Source organism: Hippoglossus stenolepis, chromosome 16 (assembly GCF_022539355.2).
Source record: "Hippoglossus stenolepis isolate QCI-W04-F060 chromosome 16, HSTE1.2, whole genome shotgun sequence".
Classification (NCBI taxonomy): Eukaryota; Metazoa; Chordata; class Actinopteri; order Pleuronectiformes; family Pleuronectidae; genus Hippoglossus; species Hippoglossus stenolepis.
The window spans coordinates 10,294,704-10,305,323 of NC_061498.1; the positions used below are offsets into that span (position 1 = coordinate 10,294,704).

At 41.0% G+C, this 10,620-nt stretch overlaps 3 protein-coding genes across 3 annotated transcripts; 2 read left to right on the forward strand and 1 right to left on the reverse strand.

Moving 5' to 3' along the window:
• The first annotated feature begins 1,184 nt into the window (after positions 1 to 1,184).
• On the forward strand, positions 1,185 to 4,080 carry LOC118123924 (proton channel OTOP2). Its single transcript, XM_035181628.2, has 6 exons — positions 1,185 to 1,620; positions 1,718 to 1,854; positions 1,947 to 2,005; positions 2,397 to 2,539; positions 2,631 to 3,487; positions 3,577 to 4,080. Exons 1-6 carry the CDS (start codon positions 1,185 to 1,187, stop codon positions 3,745 to 3,747), a joined length of 1,803 nt encoding a protein of 600 aa, XP_035037519.1. The 3' UTR covers positions 3,748 to 4,080.
• Positions 4,081 to 4,689: 609 nt separating this feature from the next.
• Positions 4,690 to 7,448, forward strand: LOC118123927 (Golgi apparatus membrane protein TVP23 homolog B). The gene is made up of 7 exons (XM_035181631.2): positions 4,690 to 4,770; positions 4,974 to 5,041; positions 5,127 to 5,271; positions 5,971 to 6,060; positions 6,236 to 6,364; positions 6,475 to 6,603; positions 6,686 to 7,448. The coding sequence occupies exons 1-7, from the start codon at positions 4,759 to 4,761 to the stop codon at positions 6,710 to 6,712; spliced, it is 600 nt and encodes a 199-aa protein (XP_035037522.1). The 5' UTR covers positions 4,690 to 4,758; the 3' UTR covers positions 6,713 to 7,448.
• A 112-nt stretch (positions 7,449 to 7,560) lies between these two features.
• On the reverse strand, positions 7,561 to 10,620 carry LOC118123926 (5-hydroxytryptamine receptor 3A). Its single transcript, XM_035181630.2, has 9 exons — positions 10,478 to 10,620; positions 10,244 to 10,389; positions 9,946 to 9,990; positions 9,756 to 9,862; positions 9,507 to 9,676; positions 9,068 to 9,183; positions 8,480 to 8,690; positions 8,237 to 8,395; positions 7,561 to 8,099 (listed from the first exon to the last, which is right to left on the reverse strand). The coding sequence occupies exons 1-9, from the start codon at positions 10,551 to 10,553 to the stop codon at positions 7,843 to 7,845; spliced, it is 1,287 nt and encodes a 428-aa protein (XP_035037521.2). The 5' UTR covers positions 10,554 to 10,620; the 3' UTR covers positions 7,561 to 7,842.

Here is a 10,620-nt window from a genome sequence, read left to right on the forward strand (position 1 = left end):
TGAAACATGACCGCGGACGAAAAGGATTTCATGATGCAACAAAAACAAGTACCTCCGCTTTGAGCCCCACCCTGATGAAAAGGATATAAATTTCCTTAGGTAATGACCTAGGCAAATCTGAAGCAGTATCTCAAAGACTGAGGTCCTCCAACCCAATTGAAACTTCCATAACAATAGGCACAGATAGTGGCTGGGCTTTTCATGCACCACACCTCAGGCATTTTGCTGTGAGGCACATCTCTTCATTGAGCTGAAAGTATTCCCTTCAAGCACTAAATCCAAATGATTCAACAATTAATGCCTGCTATGCCTATAAGAGAATTCAGATCACGTTTCTGTAACACATGCACCTGCAGGTAGACACAACAAACACAACAGGATTTATATTTATTTTGTGCGTGCTACTAAAAGTGACTGACATTATTAACTCTATTTGTCCAAAATCAAAAGAAGTGCTGTTAATCTGGAAAAAAACCGGTTTCTTGTATTTTGGAATTTGTGAGAAAAGGGTTTTCCTAGAAACATCTTTTGAACTTCAAATGGTTATTTTGTGCATAACACGCTGTGTTTGGTAATAATATGGTGTTTTTCATAACAGATTTATTTAGATTTATGACTCTCTCTACAGTAAAGCAGAGTTTTGGGAGGCATATAAAAGCTCTGGTAATTCAGACTGCCTCCCAGGATCACACTACATCAGGTAGGCTTACAGGTATCCTGAAACCTTTTCTTTATCTTTAGAAGGTCACTGCTTTGTTGAACTGCTCAATTTCAGAAAAAGCAATTTTCCGTTGTTATACAGCTGTTTCAATTGTCCTGATATTATTCCTGATTTTAGCAGATATGGAGAGGTAACTTTAAAATGGAAATGGTACAGTTAATCCCTATAGACATGGGATTCTTATTCGGAACAGCCCTATTGACATGCATTGCCTGCCAAAATACGAGCCACAAAGGGAGGAAATTAAATCCCATATGTTGATTTGAAACTGCTCTTTTGTGTAGCACTGACAGGGTGACCATTATGCAGATATTTTGTCCATGGAAAGTTTCACTTGGGCGGGATCTTTCTTTAAAGGAAGCCAGCTAGTGGGTGTACTTGTTTAACCTGTAATGGATTGCATGCAGCCAGATGCAAACAAGAGAAATCACTCATTTGGGAATTGATCTGGGGGAGAGGAAACATGTGTTTGAACACCGGCCACCCCTGCAACTGTTTGACTGATGGCAATCCCTGTGAACCATGCAGGATGACGGCCAAAGACCGGGAGACGGAGGAGGCCCACCTGTCCAACAACATCAACGTAGAGAGTCAAGCGGGGAGCACATGCGAACCCGATCTGAACATCCCTTCCAGTGTTGTCGGGAGGGAGAAGGGCCAAAACTGGGGATGGATGTTGTCTGGGATCATCTGCCTCAATGTTTTGATCCTGGGTTGCGCCTTGGCCAGTGGCAGTGCTCACAACGATGTGAACATCAAAACGACAGACCTGCAGATGTACCTGATCGTCCTTCTTCTCCTCACCTCCCTTTGGATGATTTATTACACCATCTTCACGTCCAGGAAAGAAAACGCTGTCGTTTACCAGGATGCCCATGCTGGACCGGTGTGGCTCAGGGGTAAATAATGTTCCACTTGCACTAGAATTACGAGTTGTTTCTTTTAACAAAGTGATTTTGAAGGATTAAAAATGTCCCCTGTTCTTCTTTCCTTCAGGGGGACTTGTGCTGTTTGGTCTGCTCAGTATTATCATGGATATTTTTAAGATAGCCAGCTATGTGGGCTACCTCCACTGTGACTCAGCTGTTAAGGTTGCATTCCCTGTGGTGCAACTGGTTTTCATACTTGTGCAGGTAAAACATGGCTAAATGTTACACGGCTCACTTTGTAGATGTACACATTTACGGTTGTAAAATATGAAGCTAATTGTAAAATCAATTTGCAGACGTACTTCTTGTGGATCCACGCAAAGGACTGTGTGCAGCTCCAGAGTAATATAACACGGTATGTGATAAATTCCTTTCTCTTTGTCTTTGGAAATATGCAGGCATTTCTAAGGGGCTGATATTCATCAATTTTGTGCTTTAAATTTGCTCTACTGAGTTCTATTCTAGTTTTATTACTTTCTTTAAATGATGGACATTCAGAAAGCCTGAATGTATCCATTTGCTGAAGCTGAAAAACTTAAATTAAATCATTAATCAACTATCAGGATTGCTGGCAATTATTTTTGTTTTAGCTCAAAATTGCTACACACCAGCTTTGGTTCAAACAAAATCATAGTATCGTTCTAATCTGACATTATGGGACATAATGGCCCAGAAAACCTGATCATGTTTTTTGCTGCCGTTATTTGATCGTTGTTTCCTCTCGTGTGTCTCCTCTTTTTTTCTAGCTGTGGGCTGATGCTCACCCTCTCCACAAATCTGGTCGTGTGGATGACAGCGGTCACCGAGGAGTCACTTCACCAAACAACGGTTCCTGATTATCCAGAGAACATCACAAAGCTCTCTAAGCGAAGCGAGTACATTGTTAAAGGTAATCGATTTAAGAGAGATTAAATATATCAATAATGAAAAATACAACTACATAATCTTCCTCTCTCCCTGTACTCCATTTTGTCTTACAGCAAGTTACGGAGACAGTGAGTGCAAGTGCAGCCACACGTCATGTAGCATCTTCAAGGAGGCCTATTACTACCTGTACCCCTTCAATATCGAGTACAGTCTCTTTGCCTCGGCCATGGCCTACGTGATGTGGAAAAATGTAAGTCGAGTAGCTGACGAACACGGACACCACAAAATCAAATTCAGCCTGAAGGATATATTCCTCGGCCCCGTGACAGGAGTTCTCTTAGTTGTGGCAGGTCTGGCAACCTTCATCACATATGAGATGGAAATGCAAAAGGAAAGCAGTGATGACGATGATAATGAGAAGGCCGTGATGATGCACTTCGTCATGAATATCGTCATCGTGAGCTTGATGTCCATTTCGACTGTGATTGGCTGCGCGATCCACAAGGTCGACCACAGGGAGCATGTTTCTGAGAAAAACCCCACGCGCAGCTTAGATGTGGGGCTGCTGGTGGGAGCCTCACTGGGACAGTTCATCATCAGCTATTACACCATCGTAGCCATGGTCGCAACTGAGGCCAAAGGCTACTTGAACAGGCTCAACCTGGCTTGGGCTATCCTGATGGTGATCCAGCTCGGCCTGCAGAACTTTTTCATAATCGAGGGGCTGCATCGGGAGCCCTTCCACGAAGTGCAAACAGTCACTGTGGTTTTAAATCCATATGTGCTACAGCCAGGCAAAGAGCTGAGCAGCCTTGAAGAATCAGACATGGAAAAAAAGCCAAACCCTGCATCCACAGAGCACGGCCTGCACGGCCTGCACGGCCACGCGGCTGAGCACAGACCCAAACTGTCATGGAAGAGACGGGTGCTGAAGGAGGTCTGTGTGTTTCTGCTGCTGGGAAACGTCATAGTAAGTACCACTCACCCTCGCTGCCTCAGGATCACTGTTTCAGAATTCACCAAATACTCAACCTGCTCTGTCGTTCCTTTCTCTCACAGCTGTGGATCATGCCGGCGTTCGGTGCTCGTCCCCAGTTCGACCACGACACCGAAACTGAATTCTACAACTTCAACATGTGGGCTGCTGTGGTCAATGTTGGACTTCCTTTTGGGATCTTTTACCGCATGCATTCAGTCGCCAGTCTGTTTGAGGTTTTTATGACCTCGTAACACTGCAGGAGGAGCAAAGATGTCGGGCCAACTGTTTTGAAATTTTAAAACTGTTTTGTACAAATTGTAGATGTACTTTGTTCTGATGATGCTCTGTTATTTCTCTATAATGACGTAATGAGTTCTCTCTGTCTGTTAAGTACTCACTCACTTTGATGTTGCTCATTAAGTTATAGCCTGTATATTTGACAATGAAAATGTATTCGGAATACTATTATCACAAAAATATTGAAGTTAACCTTGTGCAATTTAATGCTTCATGCTGTATGTTCACAAAATAAAGGCAAGCAATAAAATAAGCTGAAGGAAAGGGAATGATTTATTGCCATATATATTATTATTATCATTATTATTATTATTATTATTATTATTAGTAGTAGTAGTAATAATAGTAGTATTAGTATTATTATTATCATGCTGCTTAATAAAAGGAAATTCAGATTGCTGGTATCTAGTCTAGCCAACTTTAAAGACAGGTTTTTATTTGAGCTGAACACAATTGATCATGATGTGTTGGCTCGTCTGTAGATAATTAATCTGTAACTATTTTTGATTGACAAAGAATTGGTCACGTCTCATACTCCAGCCTGCACATTTAGTTTTTCTTACATTAAAGTAAAACGAATATCTTTTTTGGACTGTTGGACATATTTCAGGAGACTTAATAGGCACGTTGGATGATTTTCCAGTTGTATGAACCAAATATTATTGAATCTATCAAGAAATCACGCAGCAGATTGATATAAAGCTCATGACAGAATGAACTAATACAAACAGCCAATTAATCAAACGCTGTAAATGAACATTTGACCAAAGTCTCTGAAACAACCAACATGACTAAAGTACAAGTGGCCAACTCATTTATATTTAAACAATAATCCAAAAGTTGGTAGCAAAGGCTTACCTTTGAGTCAGGCATGTCTCAAGCCACACTCACCTGGGGTCCTTAGCACACGGGTTTGTTTATAACCACGTCACCAGGAAGTACATCCTGAACTGTCCCAATTCAAAATGCAGAGACAGGTAATCGGACAATAAATTAGATTTAGTGACACTTAATCGTAACATTTTTTGTTTGAATATGGTGCTGACATGCTTGGTTAATATCGCAGACTCAAACATTCACGACTTTGTCGGATTTAAAATACGAACTTAGCTAAAAGAACAAGTGGCGAGCTCGGTTTGTTAGCGGTAGCGTCAACATGCTAATGTTTGTAAATCCCCAGGACTCCCAGGAGGCGCCTCTGTTCGGGGAGGATTACGACCACAACAGTCCACGGAAATCAAGAATCAAGTGAGACGTTGGTAGTAAACTGTGTTTTTGGGCAAATGTTTCACTTCAAACTCTCCAGACTCAAGCGACAACCTGTGTGTTGCAGACATCCTCTGGCTTCTTTCTTCCACCTCTTCTTCCGAACAAGTGCCATTTTGATCTACTTGCTGTGTGACGTCATCAGCAGTCGTTTCATCGTCTCGATGGTCGCCATCATCCTCCTGCTGTCATGTGACTTCTGGACTGTGAAGGTGAGCATCCCAGGTTGGGGTTTTCCACCGTGGATATAATTATATTGTATAAACTGAGCTCATCTGCCAGTGATTTCTTTTGATTTGTTGATAAATAGTTACGTTTTAGTTTGTGTGTCCCATTCCCATTATGAATCCACACAGTCCAAAGTTAGGCACTAACATTGCTTATCCTTAACATGCCTGATTTTTTTTTTTCATCAAGATCCATGAATTATTCTCTCAGAATTTGACAATCAAAAAACCCCTCTTGGATCCGCCCCCTGATCCGGAGCTGCTCCAAATTTGATTGGTTCCTTCATCTCCCATACCGCTTCCTTTCACTTTGTCCAGTTTACTAACATATAATCAAGCAAGCGAACACATAACAGACAAAAAACGTAACTTATTCGGTGGAGGTAACTATAGCTGTGACAAAATTAAAGACAAAAATTACATATTCACGATATATAAAGCTACTATGACAGAATATGTATATTTCACGTTCAATATTCTGTATTTTTGTTTGAAAAATGCCAAAAAAGATTAGTTGATTATCTTCCAATGAACTTTATGTTTGATTTTTTTCATCAATTAACTAATAATATTAGTTAATTAGTAAAAAAAATGTCCACTGTTTCTGCTTTTCTTTTTTTAGTGAATCGTTGTACAAGTTTGTAATGAATATGATGTTTATGACAGTAACAAGTATTTTTCCAGAACGTATCTGGCAGGTTGCTGGTCGGTCTTCGGTGGTGGAATCAGGTGGATAAAGATGGAGGCAGCCACTGGGTGTTTGAGTCGAGGAAGGTAAGCAGAAGAGTGGGCTGGTGTTTGCACAGAAGATAATGATGGCAAGATATGGTGTTTGTAGTCTGGTGTGGTGGATCTATCACCATATAATATAACTACATGGCCTTAATAGACAATTAAAGGTCGTGTAACATAAAACAATTGCACTGTCCTCCTTGTTTCCTTTTGTTAGCCGACACACGGTGTGAACACAACATCCAGTGCTGATTCACGGATCTTCTGGCTCGGACTTATCGTGTTCCCCATCCTTTGGTTCATCCTGGTGTTCAGCGCCATCTTCTCCTTTAAGATTAAATGGCTGGTCAGTTCAGAATCTCTGTCTGTTAATTTCTCTCAGTTTAAATAGCTGCACAGACATTTTTTGTTTATGTCTCGTTCCTGTTTGTGATTTTTATTTTTTTCCCCCCACAGGTTGTTGTGATAATGGCCATGATTTTACAGTGGGCCAACTTGTACGGTTACGTCAGATGCAAGGTGGGCGGAAAGTCCAGCCTGAGAAGCATGGCCAAGAAATACATTGGTGTCCAGATTTTAAAACAGGTATGTCAATTTAATTCTAGGCTTATTCTTGCACATTTTATCCAACTAATTGTCACATTAATCTTTTTTTTTTCCACCAAAGGCAATGAAGAAAGGCGAGGGACAATAATTTGAGGAGGACGTCGCAACCAATCTGCAGAAGAAGACTGGATGAACACATTGTATTTACTTGATTCCAGTTTAAAAGGTGGCTGGTCCTTTCTGATGGTAAAGGGATTTTGTATGTGTCGTTTCCTCTGAATTAATTGTTTGAAAACTTCAGGAATAATTCCCCAAGGTTTTCTGTAAGTTCCACATTAACATGAAGGAGGGTGATGTTAAAATGTGCGATTCTGGATTAAGACAGTGCACAGAAATCAGGGCACTTTTGTTCTAAATATTTAAGCGTCAAATGAGTTTGACTTGAAGTTTTGTCTCTGTTTGACAGCGCAGCCTGTCGGGCAGCATCTATGAGTGTGAAAGGGATATTTTGGGAACACAGATAATTTTGTATGTGGCTGCTAATCAAACATAGGATGTGGATATTAATACTGATGTAGTTTTTTTCTTTTTTAAATCAATCTGTATTATAACTGACATTGCCGGGTACTGTAGGGAGAAGTGTTTTGAATTGGTTTTCGGTTTTGTACAAAAACTGTTGGTTTACTCAGGGCTTCTGTGTAAATGAGACAATGAAGTTTTTCACATTTTTGAAATGTGAGACTTATTAATGGCTCGTTTTAATTGAAGTGTATTTGAGCATCACTTAATAAGATGAAGTAGTTGTCTGCTGGTGTCGGAGATTAAGCATCAATTCAATAATAGAATCACATCTGTGTGCATCAGATAAATATGCATGATACAAATATTAGTTTTTGTTATTTACTTTTTTAATTGTCATAATATGTCATGAAGCATTTTTGTTTTTATGTTGGACTTAAAGTTTTGGATTCAACTTGAGCTGATAAAGCAGGTGGAGGTAAATGCTGTAAAGAATTCAACCACTAGGTGGCAACAAAGCATCACTTTATTTGTATTAGCCCTGTATTTCTTGAAGTTTATTTTTTTTCAGTAGAAGAAAAATCAAAGGGTGAGATTTATTTCTCATTTTCAGAAACATGCCAAAACACATCAAACATGAAAATGTACAAATCAGCACCACAACAAATGTGTGCTGGGATTTGCATCTGTCTTTGCATTTAAATTCTTTCGTTTTATTTGATCTTGCAAAAGTATATTAAAGTGGAGGATGGTCCAATATTAGTACCAGAAATCAAAATGGTTCACTGTACATGTGAACTTTACCATCACACAAGTCATGGAAATGAAATAGACACTGCCTAAAACTAAATAGAACCAGAAAAAGGTCTGGTCCAGCATGTTGGCAAGCTCCATGTTTCTCTCACTCTCCTCTCCCTTGGCTTCCCATGCTTGCAGGAAGTTTACCACCATCCTGAGCATCTTATTGGACTCCTCCGAGCCACTCAGCTGAACCACACTGATGTCGGCTTTGGCCTCTGGAAGGATTGAAGTGGCATTAGGAAAGATGGAATGTGTAACACACAGTTGCACACATTTTCTCTAGCAAACAGCAAGAGTAAAAACACTACACACATTGTAGCACAAACTTAACATATAATTGTTTCTTCCTCACCGTCATCCTCTTCGTCGTCCTTGTTTCCTGTGTTTTTGGGGCCTGACCGCTTTGGACAGCAGCAGAAAATGAAGCCGCCATCTTTGGCCACCCGAGTCAGAACCAGGGACACCAGCATGCTCAGCACCAAAAGCACCAGGCAAACACAGAAGTGGGTTCCTGCAGCACAGACAAATGGTTAGAGAGTCGTGCATTTTGTCGTGTATCGTGAGTGTGTCTGCATTCAAGTGCGAGGGGACTGACGGATGATGGGGCTGCACTCGCTGTCTCCGGGGAGCTTGTTGTTGAGGATGCCGAGGAACATGGTGAAGCTGAGCACCAGAGTGACCTTGAATGAGTTGCGTTCGCCGCCTCCCAGTGGCAGGGCGAAGCTGACCACATCAGCCAGGAGGATCAGGATCGTGGGCAGCAGTAACGTGATGAAGGGGTTGGTGTATTTGATGCTCAGTGACACCTGAGGGAGGTGGAAGACACAATGTCATGGCTGCAGTGAGATCATAAAGAAAGAATACTTTTTACCTCCGCCAAGGACGTTAAGTTTTCATCCCTGTCCATTTGTTTTTTGGTCGGATTCTTGCGAAATAGGACGTGTTTCCACATTTTCATTGATTTCGATTGATTCATGGATCTTCTATCAGACTGTAGCGGAGGTGTATTTGAAAACTGCTGATCGACTTATGGATTAACTGACTAATCTTTTCTAAAGCTGTATGATGTCACAGCTTTCTCTAAATTAAACACCTTTTCCTTTTAGTACCGCTGTTGCAGGAATCGTGTTAATCACTACCGGAAACAATTATGCTTGGCCGTTCCTCATCTTGATGAACGTACCATGATGTAATTGCGGTCGTCTCTCTTTTTCTGATAGTCCACCCTGTCGGTTTTCCAGTCTCCGTGGGTGCTATCAACGCTCCTCAGATGGCCCAGTTCCAGCTCTGTGCCACATCCTGAACGACACAAAGTCTTTGTTAGCATGGTTTACCCAGGTAGGAAATACAATGGCATAGTCATATAAGGTTGGATGAATTGAAATAAATTAATAATGAAACTGATGCAAGAAGGCGCCGGCGCCACGCGCTTTTCCCTTAGAGAAATCCTACATCTGCACACGTTTCAAACTAAAAGACACGCTATCATCTTCTAAAGATTAAATAGAATGTGTAAAGAGCAGAAGAGTCTTTACGAATTCACACATATTAAACACATGTTCCACATCCTCCAGATCTTTGATAAAACATCGTATTAGACTTTGTTTATGTGACGAGCTTACCGTCGACGGACCAGGCTTGGATAGCGACAGGACACTCATCAGCAGCAAAGGGGTAGTTGAACAGATTGACCTCACAGTTCACCTCAGCGTTGATGATCACAGTGTGCTTCACGGTGCCGTTGCTGTACGCCAGCAGATCACGGGAGCTGTGCTCCATAGTTGTTAATATTCTATACAGACGCAAGGAGAGGACAGGAACGCGTCAGATGAACTCATCCACAAATTGAACATGGTTATAAAAGGACTCACCCATTTGTCACATGGAGCTCTGGGGTCCAGATTGTATCTACCGGCAGGATCACTTCTTCATAATTGTAAATCGACGTGTCCCACGCCAACTCACGATCTCTCCATACCTGTGGTTCAAACATCTAAATGAATGGGACTGAACATGAGAAATTGTATTTTTTTATTCTCTTGAAAGTATCTTGGAGCTTACGACAGTTGCTTGCAGACGGCTGATTAGACGGAGATTCTTTGTGTCCTGGTAAAAGAAAGACAGTAAATGAAGTTAGGAAACGGTATAACAGATTTCCTGTAGGTAAAGATATATTCCCTGCACATTCAGCGGGTTTAGATTAACATAGCATAGATAATTAAGATATTTTGCATGCTAAAGCACATCCTCATGATTTATTCTAATAATCAAAATAATCAAGCTTGTAGTTCTGTGAGATCTTAAAGGGGACACAAGAGGAAATTCTCAGTTAGCTCCAAATGTACAACACAATACTTACAACTGACAGAGTTTGGTACTCCATTAAGGGGACACGTATCACATGGGTGCAGTTTTCATACTGTGGCTGAGAGGAAATATTTTTATTTATCAACATTTCAGCCAGACATCGGCGACTTGTGCAGCGGGATTGAGCATCTCCACTTCCTGAAATTGGAAAAGAAAAGTTTGGAATACAGTCAGGTATATTACATTTTATCAAAAAAAAGCTTTGTTTTATGGAAGTTAGACTTACCAGCTGTTAGTAAAACCAGCAAGAAGGTCGCCCTCGTCAGAGTCTGGGTAAGAAATGTTAATGTTTCTAAAAACATCACTGCAGGAATCAGACTTTCTGACAGCTAACTGCAGAATAACTAATTGCTGTGTGTTAGGATGTCA